Here is a 21,385-nt window from a genome sequence, read left to right on the forward strand (position 1 = left end):
CTAAGTTTTAATGTGTTCTTTTTATTTATATATTTTATTTCTGCTATTTGTTGCTCAAAGAAAACTCCTTGAATATAAAAATAATTTTCTTCAAGATTGATACATCAGATGCTGTGCGTAAAGTTTTGGGTGGGGAAAAGCCAGTCTCCAAGTAAATGAAATTATTACTCGTTATTTTTGATGGTATCATTTTTGATGATTATTAACTTTTATATCAGTTCCTCCCAAAATGTTCCAATTTTTAAAAGTTTTTATATTTTGTCCCAAAATGTCATAATTTTTTTACTTATGTTCTAAATGTCCTAAGATATTTTTAAGAAATGATATTTTTAAAAAAATGGTAGTTATATGATAGTAAATCACTATTCATTTCTGTTTATTGGTAAAAAAATTTCAGTTATGTTTAGTGTCAAGTTAGGTCACCCTGTTACTGGTAACATTTAATCCATCTTCACCTCATTTCACCCTGGGCATGATATGAGGTGAGGATGAAACTGCATCCTGCTACTTTCTTTTTTTTATCCAGAGTGCTATTACAAATGCTCTAAAATGTTTTAACTAGCAGACATCAAGTTTCTTACTAGGAGAAAGCCTTTCAGCTTGCAGGTCTTCCAGTGGTTGCTAAATCAGATTGTATTTGTCCTAAAATCCCAAAATGTTTTGTATTTTGTCCTGAAATTTCCAAAATTTGGCTCTAGATTTTATGTCTACAAAATTATCCCAAAATTATAAAATTTAACCCATACTGGGAGTGGGAGGTCTTGTGTGAAGTCATAATGTGATTTTTGAACAATAACTGAATTTTTCATTTAAAACTAACAGTTTTAAAAAAGTTGTATTCAGAAAATTTAGAAAGTCTCTTTTGTTTTGTTTGTGTTTTTAATCATAGAAAATCCAGCAAAGATAAAAAAGAACATGAACCTACTGAAGATGCTAAACCAAAAGAAAAGACTAAATATGATGATAAAAAAGAGACAGAAAAACACGAAGTAAAGGTTAATGGAAGTAGTACTCAAAAAGAACAAAGTAGTGATAAAGAACCTGACTTAGAAAAAAGGAGAAAAAACGAAGGTGACACTGGTAGCCGCTCAAAAAATGTAAGATTTGATTTTAATTTCATATTAGTTGGTATTCTCAATTTCATTTTATTAGAATAAAACTTTAGGTCTAAATAAATTTTATACAGTATTGCTACATATCTTGTAAAATCCAAGATTTTAAAATCTATTGTAAAAAAATCTGATATTTTGCAAATATTGTGTGAGAAGTCCTGGAATTTTGTAGAGCTCTGAGTATAAGACATCCTAATTTTTAAAACTTTTATATGAAAAAGTTCTCTTTTTTTTTTCACTCCATTCCCTTTTCTTAAATTTTAACAATATTACATTTCGAATAGTTTTGAGGACTGTCTACATATTTTAGCAAATAATTGTGATTAAATTATATTTAAACTAAATTTTATTCAATTGGTTCTAAAGAATTTTGCTGCAATGCACCCAGATTATGTAATTGCCAAAGATCAAACATTTTTCAGTGGTGCTTTAAGTTTTTAACACTTTTCTTGAAAAAAAATCTTTGTTGAAGCATGCAATTGTTTGAAATGCTCTATAGATTTTTATTTAACAGACTCAAACATATCCATACATACATACATACATACATACATACATACATACATACATACATACATACATACATGCATGCATGCATGCATGCATGCATGCATGCATGCATGCATGCATACATACATACATACATACATACATACATACATACATACATACATACATACATGCATACATACATACATACATACATATAGTATGTATATGTGTGTATATATTATATATGCACTACTGGTCAAAAGTTAATGTTCACCTCACTATTAACTAAATATAGTAAAAACTAAGATTTTCCTAAATTGTTGTATTTTGCTATGATTACTTTGTTGACTCTTACAAAACTTTTAAAGTTTTTTTTGTGTTATCTGCCTTTTGCCTTTATAACAGCAGTGCTTACTCTGGGCATTCTTGCAGTTAGTTTGTTTCAATGATTCTATCTGTTTTTTTATAACAACAAGTTTTTAGAAATGTTGCCAAACTGTTTTGTATTGGTTGGTTGCAATTTCCTCACAATTCTGTCCGACTGGTCTCACAACAGCTTGATTGGGCTACAATCAGGAAATTGGGAAGCCATTTCTTATATTTTAGTTCTCTTTGCTTTACTTTAGCCGGAATGGAATTCTGCCAATATTTAAACTTTGCTTGAGATTGTTGTCCTGCTAAAAAGCAAATCCAAACCCATAAGGTGTTTACCACATAGAAATGCATGTTGTTGGAAAATTATGTGGTACATTTTTTTTGTCCATAATGCTTTCTATTTGCACAAGATTACCAATTTTGTTCCATTCCTAGACTATTAACAATCCTTCATTATGCTTGACTGTTAGAATAAAATTGTTTAATCATGGATTGCCTGATCAAACATATTGTTTACATCATCTACCAAAAATTTCAAACTTTAATTCATCCAAGAACTAAACTTTAGACCGTTGTTTATTTGTCTAGTACTTAGGTATTTTTGCATAATTCAAAGTTTTTATTTTGTTTGCATAGTAATGGTTTTTTTTTGCAGTAACACATCCTTTTAAACCATAATTATGCATAATTATGCATAATTACATTGCAGTACCTAATGCTGGAGTTGCCTGTTGTTTTTTTGTTGTTTTTTTTTTTACTAATAAAACAAAAATTAATTTTTTTTTTTAAGTTAGGTGAGAATTGTCCATTTAAATGACAATATTCTTTGTAGCAGTTATGATATTTAAAATGTTTTAAAAGGTGAATTCTTACAGCACAAAGAAGACAATATTATGCACTAGGTGTTATGAAGCAATACATTCATTAAAATTTGTGAAGAAACATCAAACAGCCTCCTTTGTTTTGATTAGGAATTTGTTTCAACTTATTGTTCATAGGATGCACTTGATTAATAAAAACCTATTGATTCCTGAATTATATTCCTGAATAAATTATGTAGAATTTAACATAAAAAGCAAGTGAACTTAAACTTTTGACTGGTAGTGTGTATATATATAGTATTGTATGTATGTATGTATGTATGTATGTATGTATGTATGTATGTATGTATGTATGTATGTATGTATGTATGTATGTATGTATGTATGTATGTATGTATGTATGTATGTATGTATGAATGCATGTATGTATGTATGCATGTATGCATGCATGCATGCATGCATGCATGCATGTATGGATGTATGTATGTATGTATGCATGTATGTATGTATGTATGTATGTATGTATGTATGTATGTATGTATGTATGTATGTATGTATGTATGTATGTATGTATGTACGTATGTATGTATGTATGTATGTATGTATGTATGTATGTATGTATGTATGTATGTATGTATGTATGTATGTATGTATGTATGTATGTATGTATGTATGTATGATATATGTATATTTAATATATGTATATTTAATGTCTCTGAGTATCTAATTCTCTCAGGTTGTTAGGTTTGTGGAAAAAACATTTGGATAGTTCTAGGGGTGGTTTTTAAAGAAAAAAGAAAAATAGAAAAGATTTCAAGGTTCCATAACAATTTATCATTTTATTATGTAAGATTTATATAACAGAAAATCCAACTTATTCTTTTTCATTTTTATTGAATTATTTTTTCATGAACCTCACAACATGGGAGTTGCAGGATTGAAAATTCAAACTTCTATTTTTTATTATTTGTAAAACTGACAGTATGTTGTGATTCTTTGAGATGAATTGTTTTTTAAATGTTTCATCAATCAAATTTGATGTTTTGAATAGTGTGAATAGTTTAAAAATGAATAATGTTTTTGTAACAATTATAACTTGATTTTTCATGAATGTAATTATTATACTATGAAGCTTTGTTTTTTTTTTTTGTTAAATTTTACTCAAACTTTTATTTGTCAGCGTGAAGATAATGAAAAGAGAAGAAGCTCAAAAATAAGAGAATCGGAAGCAAAAGATGGAAAGGAAATTGGTAAAGAGAGCAAAGAAAGTTTGAAAGACCAGGAATCTGTAGAAAGAATTGGTAAAAATAAAGAAAATAGCTCAAAAACAAGATTAGAAACTTCAGTTGAACGTGAGAGTAGTTCAAAGGAAAAAGAAAAGAGCTCTAAAGAAAGACAAGGAAGCTCTAAAGATCAACAAGGGAATTTGATAGAGAGAGAAAAGAAAGATTATCAAGGTAAGTCTAACGAAAAAGAAAAAAGAAGAGAGAAAGAAGGAAATTCTAAGGATCAAGAAAAAATAGATGCTGAGTCTATTTCTAGAGAAAAAGAAAGTTCATCAAAAGAGAGAGAAAAAAGAAGAGAGAAAGAAAGCAGTTCTAAGGATCGAGAAAAAATAGATGCTGAATCTACTTCTAGAGAAAAAGAAAACTCATCAAAAGATAGAGAGAAAAGAAGAGAGAAAGAAAGCAGTTCTAAGGATCGAGAAAAAATAGATGCTGAATCTACTTCTAGAGAAAAAGAAAACTCATCAAAAGATAGAGAGAAAAGAAGAGAGAAAGAAAGCAGTTCAAAGGACCGAGAAAAAATAGATGCTGGATCTACTTCAAAGGAAAAAGAAAGTTCATTAAAAGATAAAGAGAAAAGAAGGGAAAAAGAAGGAAGGTCAAGGGAGAGAGATAGATTAAAGGATAATGAAGATTTTAAGGAAAACAAATCTAAGGAGGGTAGGTCAACTGATGAGTATAAGATCAAGCAACCTGAGGAAAATCCTGAAAAATTAAGAAACATTGATGTGACAGATGGTAAAAAAATGAAAAGAGAAAAAGAGAAAAAAGGAGAAAATCAGCCAAGTGTATGTTTTTTTTATGTAGTTAAATTGTTGTTTGTCATTTTAATTGATTGGTTTTACAAGTAATGATTGTTTTGTTTTTTTTAATCTATCTAGGGTTCAATTAAAAATAAAGAAAATGATGTAAGTAATTGATTAAAATTTCCTTTACTGGATTTTTTTAAGATAAAATAAGTTTAAAAGTAATACAGTAATATGTAATCAGTTACATATTTAAAAAGTAATAAACCTCACATTGTTTTCATTTTCTTTTGAAACTAGTTTATCCTTATTGTAATAAAATTAAAATAAAATGAGAATTACAACTTTACTCTTACACAGTTAGTATATATTAGTGCAATTAGTATATCAAAAATGATACTAATGAGTTGGTTTTGTTCAATTAAAAAGATAAATTTAGTTAAACAAAAAAGGCTTTTTAATATAGATTAAAGAAGAGAGTATGCGAAGTATGCAGAGACCAGCCTCAGCTAAAGGACCTCGAGTTAAGCCAAACCAACAAGATTCAGGTGAATAATTCATTTATTGCAAGTAGGGATATTTTCCTATTTACTTATGTTGATTATGTGTTAGATCTGTATAGTTATAATATTCTGTTTCTCTATATTTAGATGATGAGTCTTTAAATCAAGGTATGATATCTTTTTAGAAATTTTTTTCTTTTTCTTATCTGATTTTTTGTGCAAACAGTTGCAATATACTGTTTAAAAGCTTAAAACCAATTAAACAACTACAGCTAATATTAGCTCAACTACCTCTAGTAAACCATCTTTTTATACTTTTCTAAAACTAAATTACAAAAATTTACTATTGGGTATTTGAATAAGCTTCTGTCATTTTCTAATCAATTTCATAATTTGTAATAAATGCATGTCAATTAAATTGGTACCACTTTAATTGATAGTACTACAAGCTTTATTAACTAGTGTACAACTTTTAGATAATTAGTCAACAAGTGTTTCTTTAAATTTTGTTAAATTCAACATTCACTGAAATTTTATTGATATTTTATGTTGCATAAAAGTGTTGTTGAAACCTAGAAGGTACTCATGGAAGTTGATGCTCACAATGCTTTACAATCTGAAAAAAGTTGTAAAGAATGATTCTAATTATTTAAAAACAATAATTTTGATGTTGAAGATAAAAAAAGGGCTGGGAAACCAAAAAAGGACTGGGAAACCAAAAAAAGTTTAAGATAGAGAATTGGAATCATTACTTAAGGAAGATTAAACTTAAAAATGTAAACTTAAAGAGTTGCCAGGCATTAAATGTTTAAGAATTTATGATTAGCAAGCGTTGGTTAGCAAAATCTATGGGATTAATTCAGAAAATGAAACTTGGCTAGCACATTGCTTAAAGGAAAGAGATGTTCATAGGTGTTATCAATAGGAATCAAAAAGGTTATCAATCTGCAAGTTGTTGCTTCAAAGGCATAAAAGGAAGCCATATTTGCCCAGAAGTGTAACTGGGGGCAAAAAATTACAATAGCTGTTTGCATTACAATAGCTGTTTATTATCAAGAACACTTAGTCAATTTAAACCAAGCATTAATACAAAAATGTCTTGAATATGTCAACAGACACAAAAAGGTGATCTTTTAACATGAAAATGCTAGACAGCATATTGCTATTAAATACAATAAAGTTGTTAAATAAACAGTTGCAACTACTTAAGTGGGTTGTGTTACCCCACCTCCCATATTCACTGGACATTGCACTATTAGAAGACCCTTTACTTTGATTGTTGCAGCTATTTTGATGAGTATTCAATTCTTATATAGACATTGAAAAATGGGTCAATAGATGGAAATCTTCAAAAGAAACTAATTTTTTCTGTAGAGAAATTTATATGTTAGCTGAAATATGGGAAAACAATGGAAAATAAATAGAAAATTTTAACAATGGAAAATACTTTGGGTAAACAATACTTCTGATTTCCTATTTAAAAATGTCATTTATATTGCATAAATATAGTTAATCTTATTTTACTTATAGAATTGCAAACAGAAAAAAATGATAATCCACAAAAGCAAGCAACGTATGTTATAAGACGTGTTTTCATTTATTGCTTTAGTTGATAACTGATTTTGTTTTACTTTTATTTTAAGATTTTCATTTGATTTGTTGATTTTTCTAATATTATATTTTAGTCAAAAATTAGCTAGGCCAAGTAGTGCTAGACCTGCACCACCAAAAGTTAAAAAAGCAGAAGTGGTTGAAGATTCACAAGCAAAGTATAAATATTTTTGTAGACTATTATACTAAACTGAATAATAAAAATTATGCAGATATATATATATATATATATATATATATATATATATATATATATATATATATATATATATATATCATTTGATGTAATGTTGTATTAAAATAATTTAAAGCTCTTGTTCGTTGAAAAGCGTTTAATGTTTAGGAAATTTATTTTGATTATATATAAATTTCAAAACAGAGCGATTTATAATTACAATTAAAAACGATAAAGAAAAAACTTTTATTATGGAACTTTAAGTTTCATGCCTAACAGCAATCATCAGCCATATATTACAAAATTTTGTAATATATGGCTGATGATTGCCGTTAGGCATGAAACTTAAAGTTCCATAATAAAAGTTTTTTTCTTTATCATTTTTAATTATAGTTATATATAATATAATATATATCTATATATATATCTATATATATATATATATAGACAGAGAGAGAGAGTTTGGTTTGTAGATTTAACTATTATGATTTAATTATTTAAATATTATGATTGTATAAAAAGTGCAATGAGTGGAAATCAAAATTTTCAAATGTGAGAGTATGTTAAAAAGTTTTTTAAATGCCATTTTTATCATCTATGGTTGTAATTCATAAAAAGTTGTTTATCTAATTTAGTAACGTTTTGAATCTATTTTAAAATATCATCATACGAATGGGAATAATATCATTTTGACATATGCTTGATGCATCTTTCTGCTAAGCAATTTTCTCTAGATGTAGCTTTGTCGATTCTCAAACCTGTAACCCTAATGGAAGGCTTCCGATACTAGTTTAACAGTTCACTCAACACTTAGAGAGTGAGATGGGATGTCCAGAACAGAGTTGTCTATGAAGTATTGAATTTCGTGAATTGTAAAGTGTTGCATGGTAGGTTCTGTAACGTCTGGAGCAGTGAGGTCAATCAACTCATACCAGTGATTGGCATTAAAATATATTTCAGGAATTTTTTTCAATCCATTTTGCAGACTGGTCAAGTTCATTCTGTTAATATAAAAATTGTGATCAATGCTGTGTTATGATTGTGTTTAAAAGAATAATAAGATTTTTTAGTAACTAAGTCAATTAATAAATTTAAAAAGATACCTTTGTCTAAGAGTCAGTATTGATTGAAACCCATGATTTCAGATCTCATTGCTATCATCTTCAACCTTGGCATAAAGAATGTTTTCAGGTCTTAGGCAGAATGCATTGTTTTTATTGTTCTGCTTCACTATATTTATCACATTAAATGAAAGAATATTTATATGAATGATAGCAGAAAAAAGAAGACGAGGAGAGTCATGCAGCTTAGATAATGTTCTTATTTCAAACCATGCTGGAGTATAAACCTGAACAATAAAGTAGACTATTTTTTTTAAAGACTGGTTTGGTTGATTTTTTCTTGATTATAAACAGAGAATACAAATAGCTAGATTTAACTACCTTGCATGATTAGAAAGGCCAATTTTATAAGCAACCCATTTATCAGCAACTTTACCAAATCCTATTCCTTTGGTATACTCAAATAAAAGTTTTTGATCAATACTAAGGTCTTTCAGTACTTCTTCTGGAATATACCCATCAACTATTGGAATTGTGACAGGTTTGAACAAAACCTGATGTGTATCCTGAATATTTTTAACACATCTTTTGCTAAGAAGGTCACTAAAGCCTGGTCCAGTTGTTATACCATTTAGGTTTTTAAAAAGAGCTCTTAAAGGAAGTTCTTTTTGATGTAGCGCACACCCAATTAGCTGTAGTTTTCTTTTTAGTGTTCTGATCAAGTTTACTATCCACACCAAGGCCAAGGCAAATTAACTGATTTTTTTTTCTAGATCTTTACCTTCACTAACCATCTTTACTTGTGCTTTAGCTCTATCTAATTTGCACTTGTGAACCAATATGTAATTGATATCAACATCTTTTCTTGAGATTTCTTGTTTAATGTCATGTAATAAAGCATTTTCAAGAGTTGCACCTAATTTTAACAAACACTCATTTCTGACTAATTCAAAACCTGGGAAACTTAATTAAGTTGTAGTCTCCATGTAATTTCTTTATTGGTTGCCATTCAGCTTTTTCCTGAAAGAAATTGCAGGATATAAAATGGGTTTTTCAATTTGCATGTACTTAAAATATTTCAATAAAATTACAATAAGTTTACCTCAGTTTGTATGTTGTATGAGAGATTCTGCTTTATTAACTACCCATTGAGGTAGTTGTTGTGCTGATTATCAATCCACTTGTTTCTTTTGAAAGCTACTCTATCAACTGAAGAAAGTTGATATGCTCCCTTTAGACCAGTGTTTCTGCCTCTAATCTCATAGATAAATTCTATAGGTACATTTTGCATTTTGAGAGCAAATACATACAATATTTTCTTTGGAGCAATTTGCTTTATTTGCATGATGATTTTCTATCACTGCAAGGTAGGATATCAAATGAGCAAGAACAAGCAGAAATATCGAAAAGCTTATCCAAATTTGCATCAAGATTTCGTTTGATACTTGCAATTAATGTTTTTTTACTAGAAAGAGAAGATTCTTTACTTTTCTAGCAATAGATTTGTCAGTTATTAGATGTAGATTAGGATTCACTGCAGCCCATATTGATTTTAAATTTTTAATTTGCTCAGTAATGTCTATGATATCTGTAACTATAACTTTCCGCATTTTTTTATTGTTGAAAATATTTGTGATTTTTGTTAAAGTTTTTATTAACTATTTCATACTTATCTGTTTATTTATTTTACAATCGCTAGATACGCTAAATTTAATTGACAGCTGTAACACAACAAACATTTTATTGGTTGCATTATATATTCAATATGAGATATTTTGAAATGAGATAACTACTTTGGAATTTAAAATTTCACAGATTTTAGTAACTTAACAAAGTTAGTCCATAACTGAGTACTTTAAATAAAAAATCTGTAAGCCATTTTTAATTCAGCATTCCTGAAATTTGGTGGAGCTGTTGTTATGCCCTAGTTACAGTAACTGCAGCATTATTTATTTTGATATTCAAAAAAAAAAAAAATGGTAAAATTGACCTACCCTAACTATTGAATATGTTTTTGTGCTTATGTATTAGAATCTTTTTATTATATTGATATTAATAACTGTTATCATTATGTCTATATAAACGAATCAGCATCAATGAGTAGACGCATATGACATAAATGTAAAGGGTGGGCAAAGTATTTTATGCATTACATATTTATTTTGGTTGATAATTAAGAAAAAAACTATGCAGTTAAAAAAAAGTTTTAAATTATTTTAACAAAAGCTTGAGTTAACAATAGTAAGGTTTTAAAAAAATGGTTTATTTTTTAAAATTGATTTAATTTATAAAGAAAAATGCTATGAAATTGTTAAATTTTAGTTTTCAAGAAAGTTTAAATGAAAGGAAGCACACATTATCATTCATATATTGGAATTCAACATATTAGACTTATATCACTATATTGACAATTTCATATTGAATCAAATTGCCAGTATGTAAATATATTATGTATTTAGGGTAAATGCTATTAAGCCTTTGGCACCTGTCATCATAGAAGGCAAAAAGGATGATGATGATGATGACACATTCATTGTTGAGGAAGACCCAGCTCTTGAAAATTTTTTAGATGTGGTGAGACCTTGTTTATCTTAAATTGACACCTGAGGAATAGTGACCTTTATTACCTGTTTTGTTTAGTTCTCTTAATTATGCTGCTTAACAGTTTTAGGTTATTTTTTTAACAAGTGTTTTAAGCCACTTTTTTCAATACAAATTATATGGTTTTTTTTATACTTAAGAAAATTTTCTGCTAAACCTTTTTAACTATTAATTTTTTTTTAGAAGCAATCAGAAAGTAATTCCGAGTTTATCACCACTGAGGAGCATGGTATGTGTAACTTTTATCTCTTTTTTAGTTGATTATCTAAATTTTATTTTTTTGATTTTATAAAATATTGTTTAAATTTTGTTCAACAATATTTTATAAAATCAAAAAAGTAAAATTTATAGAATGAACTAAAAGTATAGTATATATATAAAAATATAAGTATATAAAAATATGTATATATATATATTTTGCTGAAATACAAATGGCTTCAAAAATTTTTACAAAAGTAGATAATATTTTGAAGCTATTTGTATTCCAGCCGTGGAATTCACTAAAGATTAAAATTATTGTTGATTGATTTTCATGTTTTTTAAACAGTGCCATTTTTAAGCTCCCCTTTAAACTACATCCTCTTTAACTTTCTTATGAGTAATTTCATATTAACTCAGCAAATTTTTCTAAAATTTTTTTAACCATAGCTTTTTGATTTTGTTGAAATTTGGTACAGTTGAAAAACTTAGTAAAAACTTATCCTGAAGAAATTTGGACACCTAGATTGTGTAAAACAAAAATTGCAGCAAACTGTTTTTTATTAAATTTTGCAAAATTTCATTATTTTTGGATAATTAAATCAGATTTTATGATACTTAATGATAATTATGATAATTTTGATTTATGATAATTAATACAGATTTTATGAGTTAAGTTTTTTTTTAGTTACTGTGTAAAGCGGCCTTAAATGATGGGGTATTTAAAAGTTGAATATCTTGAGAACCACTTTGAATTAGTTATCCAAATTTCTCTCTTTTTTCATTTAGTTCTCAAACTGTTCTAATTTTCAACAAAATTAAAGTAGTATGGTTAAACAGACTTTGAATTGAGTTGAGATTGAACTACTCCCACCAGTGGCCTACTAGTTTTAATTTTGAATATTAAGTTTTCTGTATTTCTATTCATGATATTTATTTTTATGTATTATTGTTAATAATAACATATTTTAATATGTAATCATATGTATAATATATAATAATAATATGATTAACATACATTATTATTTATAATAGTATGTGTAATAAGGTGTATATAAGGTATAATATGTGTTAATATTTTTAGTTTATAATATGTATTAATATGTATTATTATTCATAATATATATTTTCGACCATTAAGGTACCCTCTTTATGCCTAATTTTTTTGTTCAATTATTGTGATGCAGGTAGTCTTGTACGAAAGATGCTGGAGAGTAAGAAGCAAGCAGACAGTCAAAATAATACAGTATTCATTTTCTTATAAATGTCTTTCTTTTTCAAATTGTTTAAACAAATAAATTTTTACTTAAATTTTCTGCCTCAAATTATAATTTTTTATTATATTACAAAATACATGGTTTTTTTTTCAACAAAATAATTTTTTTTAAATTTTATCAGGAAAAGCCTGTAATTTTTGATGGAGTACGTAAAAAGGAAAGAGAAATGGCTGAGAAAGAGGTTTTTGCATTTCCTTTTATATATATTTACATACTGTGTAAGTTGATCACCTATTTTTAAACAGACAAGTTAAAAATAAGTGGTCAACTTTCCTTTTTTTTTTCCCACAGATTTTTTTGTTTTTTAGCATCCTTAAGAAAGTTTTTTTTTTTTTTTTTAAAAAAAAAAATTAACTTGAAGCTAATGATAAAAGAGCAGGGTTAATTTTTTGCATAGCTTTTTTACACTGCTTCTGATACTAATGGTAAAGTTCAGCCAAAACAAGATTTATGTTTATGACCTATGGCATCAATATCAAAACAACTTTATGCCATAGAACATAAATGATTAAATAAGTCGACTGGCTGTATAAGTTGATTTGGTTTATCACTCAACTTGATGCATAAGCTGAAGTCATTTTTGTAACCCATTCAAAACTGCTCAAAGTGTCAACTTATTCCCTTTTTCTTTTTTTTGAAATTCTTTTTAGATTGATGGTCTGCGAACAAGTATTCAACATTTAGTTAGAAGCGCTCATCCTCTTGGCAAAATTATGGACTACATACAGGTTTTTTCCTAAATATTTTAATTTTTATTCGACAATATTTGAATACAAGCTTTTATATGAAGAGCACAAACTCTCATTGCTCCAGAAGTTTTACCATCTTTAATTTCTTTCGATCACGTTTTCGTGTGTATCGCATGTGTTGTGATTAATCTTAAGGTGTAATCAAAATATACATGACATGTTAAAAATGAATAAATTAAAGATAAGTTTAATGGGTACATCTTGCTTTTTCAGGAAGATATCGATAGTATGCAAAAAGAATTGATGGTATGGAGAGAGGAAAATCAAAAACATGAACTCTCTCTTAAAGCTGAACAAAGGTGAATATTAACATAACTTCGAAATTATGAAAGGTTTAAAGTTTGTGTCGATTTCTAAATAGGAGTTTTGTTTCACGTGAAGATTTATTCTCGGTAGCTTGCCTTTATTGCCTCGTGTTAAATATGCCTTGATGACAGCTCTGATATATAAAACACTTTAAAAAAAAAAGTTTTATATTTTATCTTTTACATCTTTTTATTCTTTGAGATTAAATTTAACAGTATAATCTTCTCTCCAATAGTTAGCTAAATGTAAAGTTTTTTATATTTGATTCAGCATCACAGAAACTGAAGTAGAACCCCTCAAACTTCACTTAAGTGAACTTGAGCAAGAGATAGCCGAAATGGTAAGCTTTGTATCATCTCAAGGTTTTTGAATCATACAGAGCATCATTTTTTTTTTAATCGTGTTAATGAAAATATTCTATTGTTATTGTTTATTCATTAAAAGAAAAATTTAAAATTTTTTTTAAATTTGTTTAGATGAATAATATTAGTGCAGTGAAATCAAATATACTTCGTAATGAAGAAAAAATAGAAGACTTAATTTTAGGAATATCAAGGTAGTATATATTAAAAAATTGTATATAGCGAAATATTTAGATAAATCTTATATAAATATATGTTATATATAGTGAAATAAGATATTTAAATAAAAGCTATATATATATATATATATATATATATATATATATATATATATATATATATATATATATATATATATATATATATATATATATATATATATATATATATATATATGTAGGCTTATTCTGTTGCCATGTTTCTTTTATATATATATATATAAAAGCGAGAAAAGTTACAAAGTATTGATCTAATACTTTAGTTACAAAAGTATAAATATTGGAATAGGTTTTACACACCTCATTCAAACGTTGGTGTATCAAAATTAGTTCTTTTTTTCAATAACTGTGCGTTTAGTTGGTTACATGTTATTGTAAAATTAAAAATAAGATCTTTGAAATCTTGCGCAGCGTTTTCTAATATATTGAGGATTTAATGGTGTCATATTTTTATTGTGAATCAGTTGTAATTTATTTGTATATAAATGAGAAAATTTTTTATCGCGTATCAACAGCGTGCTGTATATATTTTAAATAAAAATAAAGCAATATTAATCTAAAACAATTTGGTTTTGATTAATGATTTCTTCTTCCTGTTGGGAAAGGTATACTGTTTATAAAAATGTCTCTGTCCACCTTTTTTTTTTTCTTTCAATAACGGACTTGAGGTTATTTAGGTTGCTATTTTTCTGTCTCCATTTTATGATTCCAATGACTTCATAAATGTTCAATTAGATTAAGATCTGGAGATTTGAGCCGCTGCACAGTGGGCTGGAAGGTGGGCAAAATTTTAGTTGTCTAAACTTGAAAACCTATTTAATTTTAGTATCTATATATATTAGGAGAAATTTATTGATAATTTATTTATATTAATTCCCTTAGTTACCAGGGCTCTAAGCATTTGAATATTGAAATTTAAAAAAATTATAAATAAGTAATTAACGGTGACATCAACGTTGTGTTAGGGTAAGGTTGCCAATATTGTACCCCCTAAGACAAAACTAAAAAATGTTGCTAATCTACTGAGTGAAAACATGGATTTTCAATTGAATTTCATAATTTAGGGATTGTTTGTTGTAAAGACGTTAAAAAAACTCAAAATGTAAAAAGCGTTAAGTCTCGAAGAATCAAATTAAAAAAATAGCGCTAAGAGTACAATTAAGGAAACTAGATCCTTAATTTTACTACTGTAATCCAATATTGTACCACTTTCTTGATTTCAATTACTTTACAGCTTTGCAAATATTTTACAATTTTAGATTTAAGGGATTTAAAAAACTGATTAAAAGGAATGGTTTTTATAAAATCAGCAATTGGAAATATTCTGATATAACATAACACCTAACTGTCCATAATATAATGAAATGAAGTTTTTTATTTAATAAACTCTATGCAACTTGAACTTTTTTTTCTTCTGGAAAATGCCAAAAACAGGTATCACCACATATGGCACAATTTTTATTTAAATTGTATGTTTACCAATGGGTTAGCTGAGATTAGAATAGAGGAGGAAGGTAGGTATTAAAGATGGTTATACTAAATAATGTAAAACAATATAGACTATATCTGTTTTAAAAACAACCACACTAAATATTGTAAAATAAAATAGATAAAAACATTATTTTTGGCAAAAGTTTCAGATATATTGTGTCTGTTTTTGATTAACACCTGCACAGCCAACATGACACCAGCCTTGACATATTGGTAAAACTGAACTAGAGAGTGCATCTTTTTAAGGACTACTTGTCAATACAAGAGTAATACTGGAATTTTTTGTTTGTTTTTGTTTAAGTGGTAAAGTTCGTATTGTAAGTATGGATATTTTTCTGATTGGAATCTCAAAAGGAATTTGTTAAACTTTACAAGCGTTTTTTAGCGGTCAGAATGGTTGCGTCGGTACAATTTAGGACATGCCTTGAGGTACAATTTACGCAACTAATCTGACATACAGTTAATTAAAAAACTAGACAACTAAAGATAAGATAATTTAAATTCTAAGTATTTATTTTGAATTTAGATAAATTATGCTTTAACATAAGTACACTGAACAAATCATATCTTCTGCTTTTTTTAGTGAAATACGCTTAGCCATAAAAACCTAAAATAAGAAATCTCCAATAACAAACCAACAAGAGCTTACTCTGGCCTTAATGCAGTTGGATGACAAAAAAACAGTTGATTACTTAATTTCATTCAGCAAAGATAAAAAATAAGTTAAAAAATTTCTTGTGGGTTGTAAAAATAACAAGTTATGTTAAAAGTACAATACAAGTATCAGTACAATATTAGCAACCTTACCCTATATTTCAATTACATCTACGTTGTTGAAACAAAAAATTAGTACATGTTATTCTAGAGTATTTAGAGATAAGAAAAACCAATTTGTGAAATAAATTTGTCATAGCATGTTATCTCAGTTATACTCTGAAAATCACAGATTAAAAAAAAAAATTCCTTAAGAAATTTATTTTTTGCCGCACTATAACTAATAATTACCACAATTTGCCATGTATTGTCTTATATTTATTTGAGCTACATGATGCTTCAATCGAATTTTAAGTGATTGCTCGTCCCCTTAAATCCCCGTTCAGATTTTATATGTTTTAACTTGGTTGCTATGGTACTAAATTTTGCATAGCAACAACTCATTTTTACATTAACGCTGTTTTAACAGTATTTTACTTGCGCTAAGTACACAATATTGGGGTTATGTATTAATATGAGATTCACAATTCTTATGAGGTTAATTTTTTTGGTTACTATGGATACCTTACTTTGCATAGCATAGCAACAACATATTTTCGGTAGTTGTTAGTAATTTAATTACTAACACTTGTAGTAACTTAATTACTTATAAGTATTAGTAGTCCAGGCGGCATATATATTACAACATTTTACTTTTAAATATAAAATACTTGTTACAATAATTATTTAGATATGGTTTTGTCAAAATTAGACATTCATAATTTTCTCCAAAAATACAATCTTAGTATTTCAAAACAAAATATTACCAAAGGTATATTAAAATTTATTGAGCCAAAATTTGCTGATTTTAAAGACGTTGATTTTAGACATGCTGTTCAACGATTTGTTTACTTGTATAAAAAAAAATTGGAAATCTGCAAACTATACTGTCAAACATTTTGAAAAGAAGTTTGTGAACTGGCTTAATGAATTATTAAATTGACAGAAAAAGACAATTAACCAACTGCAACTAGACGTGGTCGAAAACCAGCTGCATTTGATAATAGTTCTAATAAAACTAAAAAATGGCGTGTATCTTGTTTAATTGAATCTTATTCATCCAATGAATTATTTTTTGCTGCTAATAAAAAATTTAGAGATGAACCTATTGTTATTGCTGCCAAGAAGGTTTTAAATATTTCAAATACAGATAAAGTAACTAAATATTAAGCAGACGAAGCACTGGCTTTAATAATTGATGCAAGTCTGAAAAGCCTCCTATCAATTGATTAGAAGCGGAGCCTTGGAGAAAGAATATAACATCTACCCCGCTTACAATGATGTCAGAGATGCAAAATTTAAATGTTATTCTGCAAACATAACAGTGGAGGACTATTCAGCTTCAGTTCCTTTAAAAGATTTAATGATTCATACTTTGCAAAGAATCTGTGCAGTTCAGGAACCTGTGCTAAAGCACTTAAACGACAAAGCAGTAAAAACAATGACACTACCGTGTAAGGCTGGTTTTGATGGTGCTACTAGCCAAAGCATTTATAAACAAGTTTTATCAGAACCTGACATTAACAGAGATTTAAAGCGTGAAGAATCGTTATTTATTATTGGATTTGACTGGATTTAACAATTGCATTGGATTTGACTGGATTTAACAACAGCAACGAAAAGGAGCCTATTTGGAGAAATCAAAAGTCGTCCTCCACAGCCTATTGTAGACCCATAAGATTTGCATACAAAATGGAATCCAAGGAATCTGTGATTGAAGAAGATCAGTACATTAAAAGTGAGATAGAAAGCTTGGGTATGATTTTATTAGAGGTTTGCGGATCTTCTATTGAAGTAAATTGTTTTATTGAACTTACAATGATTGATGGAAAGGTTCAAACGATATTATTGTTTTATAATTTTTTGATGTAATTTAAAATTGACAATGTTTTCTTGCACTATTTTTTGCTTTTATTATTCCTAAAACATTATTTACCTAAATACTCAATTGTTATTCAATAAAGGTGGGTCAAAAATCCGATAAATTATTCAAATATCAATTTACCACTTTGTAACTAAGGAAAGTGTCCGGTAACTATGCAATATAAGTATCCATAGCAACGAAATAAAACAGTGGCCGTTGCTACTTGAAGCGATGCGCTCTATGCAGCCATATGCTACTCGGAGCGCAATACTTTGTACGCATGCGCTAAATCTTGTTGATGTTAACCGTAACTCTATCCCTATCCCTATCCATATCCCTAACCCTAACCCAAACCCTAACCCTTACCCTAACCGCCTATCCAACCAGCTTTATTGTGAAATATAAATCGCACTGTTATAATAAAATAATTGCGCATGCGTGTACAATATTGCGCTCTGAGTAGCTTATTGCTATGTAGAGCGAATTGCGCTCTACGAAGTCACTTCGTAAAAAAATATTACCTTCATAAAAAGCGCAGACATCATATTAGTACTCATACTAGTTTTAGTGAATATACCAGTAGCGTGCAAAAGTTTAGAAACACCTACTTTGGTTCAGTTTTTAACGCATAACTTTTCACAAACTTTCTCAAATAACCTGAAATTTTTACCGAATGTGCTCTATATTATAACAATTCAAAATCCATTTCACAAAATTTTTAAAACTCACCGGTCAATTAATTTTTATTGTTTTTTTTTGAAAAGGCTTCCGTGCAAATATTTTAGAAACAGCTGAATTTGGATTATTATTTATTTCTATAAAGCTGAAATATTTACTAAAACTTTTAAAATTTACAATTTTTTAACAAAATAGTTTCAATAAAAAAGTTAGTATTTGGTGGCATATCCATTTGCCTTTAAAACAGCATCACAGCGACGAGGTATCGAATCAACTAAATTAATGAGAACATCCTGAGGAATATTATACCAACATTCTTTAATCAAACCAAATAAATTGTCTTTGTTAGTTGGTTTTCTATCAACTAATTGCCTGTCAATGTACTCCCAAAGATGCTCAATGGGATTGAGATCTGGGCTCTGTGAAGGCCATTCAAAAACGTTGACTTTTTTTGATTGAAAATATTCCCTAACAGATCTGGCACAATTCTTTGGGTCATTATCTTGTTGAAAGATCCAATTGCGATTCATTTTTTCCTTTGCATGGGGCAGCGCAATGTTCTTCATTATGTCTAGATAAACTCTCTGGTCCATAATACCTTCAATGAGATGAATAGGACCTAGGTTGTCACGACTAAAACACCCTTAAACCATAACATTTCCTCCTCCATGTTTAACATAGGTAACTGATATTTTGGATTGAATCTGTCTCCTATTGGACGTCTGATATATCTAATTCCGTCACTGCTGAATAGCATAAACTTTGATTCATCGGAGAAAAGGACTTTTGACCAATCAGTTAATGATGATCTCTCGCAAATTTTATTCTGGTTCTTAAATTTCTCGCAGATATAAGAGGTTTCTTAACTAGACGGCGACCATACAGATTATTTTGTCGTAACCGACGTTTAGTTGTATCAACGCTACAGTTTGTGCCATGAAACTGATGCATAATTGAATTAAGTTCAACAGCAGTCATCCGAGGATTATTCTTGCAAAACCTTACTAATAATCTATCAGCCTTTTCAGTTGTAACTTTAGGTCTTCCAGAGCGAGGCTGGCTTTCAATAGTTTTGCGCTGACGAAACCTTTTCATAATGTGACATATTCCTGAGTTAGAAACATTGTAAAGTTCAGAAATCCTTTTGTAAGTCATTTTTTTCCCCACAGCATTTACAATTAATTTCTTTATTTCATCTGAAACTTCCTTAGCCTTTCCCATGCTTTTAAAATATCACTACGTAATTGAATTATTTTGTATTACCTTCTTGCGTCTGTGTTTATATGAGACAGTTTTCGGAAAAGGTGTGATGATTGGTGTTTCCAAACAGCAAATGAAAAGAGAACGCATCATTTTGTTTTCAAATTTCTGCGTCATACCATCTTTTCCATGAATTGCCAACTGAAATGCAAAGACACTGCATAAACACCAGTCCTGTGCATTCGGTTGTAATGCGCATGGTACTAATTTTATATATAATAAAACTCGAAAACTAACGAGCCTTCGCTTTTTAAAACATTCAAAAACTTTCTAAACTTGCACGAAGTTATTTTTTGTTAACAATCAAACATAATCTTAGCAATTCGTTATCAATTTGTTGAAAGAACCAAGTCTAAACTTATCTGACACTCATTTGTTTTTTTATTGATGCATTTTATTCAATTGAAACATTATTTCTTAATATAGGTCAATTTAGTTAATTTAGCATTTAAACAGATTGTATATTTATGCAGATTTAGTATTTAATTAGATCATTCTATAACATTTTATTGCGCAATCATTTCAATTTGTATATTTAATTACGGAGGAAATTCAATTTCGCAGATGGGGAAAAAATTATACCAGGGGGGAAATATTTTTTCAAAATAAATCTTCACTGCTTGTTACACTAAAGCTATTATTTTCTGGGTTTAAAAAGATTAGTATCAAAAATTAAATCATGATAACCGTATTTATTACTGATTAATTCGGTTGTATGGCCGTTGTTTATTACAGAGAAATTTTGATCGGAAATGTTTATTTAAAGCACGAATGCAAGTTGCTTTTAAGAGTAGGCATCTGACAATACTATGATCATTTTTGCTTTTTGATCTGAAGACATATACCGAGTATGTACTAATACCAAATTTTAAAAATAGCTTTTAGACATGCTCGTACAAATTTATCTATATGAATTGGACCAGACATGCCCAAATTTGAAAAGTCGTTTTTTCTAAAAATGTTATTTAATATTTAATAATGCTACCCAATATGTCATAAAACTGTCAATTCATTTGGTAATGAAATATACATTTTTTTCAAATTGCAAGTTTAAAATCTGACACTGGCATCAGCATTAAAATGGGATAAATTAATATATGAGGAGCCCATCTGCAAAACGCGTCGCAAAAATAAAAAAATTGAGTTAATTACATTTCTACATTCTAGATACTGAAATCTATAATCTATTTAAATATTAGATCTAATAAAAGACTCTAGGTCCTAAAAATATTTAGGAAAAATATTACAACATTTTCAAAACACGCTAAGTCAAACAGGGTTTTATAGCTGTTGGAGAAAAAGCAAGCTACCGTCTTACTAGGAAAAGAAAACAAGTTAAAAGGCAAGTAGTGTATTTTTATATTATGAATATTAAAAGTTTTATACAAACAGAATCATACAAATTTATCTTCTGTTTAGGGTAGGTTGAACATTCATTAGATTTTA

The 21,385-nt window shown here is 28.1% G+C and overlaps 1 protein-coding gene across 5 annotated transcripts in view; it reads left to right on the top strand.

Annotated features, from left to right (window-relative positions):
* LOC149886733 (intraflagellar transport protein 54-like) overlaps positions 1–13,959 on the top strand; it is a 280,492-nt gene extending 266,533 nt beyond the window's left edge. For all 5 annotated transcript variants that reach the window (XM_090091596.1, XM_090091597.1, XM_090091598.1 and 2 more), the window contains exons 5-20: positions 96–151; positions 890–1,097; positions 3,981–4,874; positions 4,968–4,994; positions 5,299–5,380; positions 5,483–5,503; positions 6,866–6,908; positions 7,021–7,104; positions 10,642–10,756; positions 10,967–11,012; positions 12,169–12,227; positions 12,380–12,439; positions 12,909–12,986; positions 13,221–13,306; positions 13,584–13,653; positions 13,790–13,959. In XM_090091596.1, the coding sequence (XP_089947722.1) occupies positions 96–151; positions 890–1,097; positions 3,981–4,874; positions 4,968–4,994; positions 5,299–5,380; positions 5,483–5,503; positions 6,866–6,908; positions 7,021–7,104; positions 10,642–10,756; positions 10,967–11,012; positions 12,169–12,227; positions 12,380–12,439; positions 12,909–12,986; positions 13,221–13,306; positions 13,584–13,653; positions 13,790–13,873 (2,013 nt within the window). In that variant the 3' untranslated portion in view covers positions 13,874–13,959. The remainder of the gene's footprint in view (positions 1–95; positions 152–889; positions 1,098–3,980; positions 4,875–4,967; positions 4,995–5,298; positions 5,381–5,482; positions 5,504–6,865; positions 6,909–7,020; positions 7,105–10,641; positions 10,757–10,966; positions 11,013–12,168; positions 12,228–12,379; positions 12,440–12,908; positions 12,987–13,220; positions 13,307–13,583; positions 13,654–13,789) is intronic.
* Positions 13,960–21,385: the final 7,426 nt, after the last annotated feature.

This window comes from Hydra viridissima, unplaced genomic scaffold (genome assembly GCF_058129835.1).
Source record: "Hydra viridissima isolate aposymbiotic clone 2 unplaced genomic scaffold, HvirCarnegie_v1 scaffold_6, whole genome shotgun sequence".
In the NCBI taxonomy this organism is placed as follows: domain Eukaryota; kingdom Metazoa; phylum Cnidaria; class Hydrozoa; order Anthoathecata; family Hydridae; genus Hydra; species Hydra viridissima.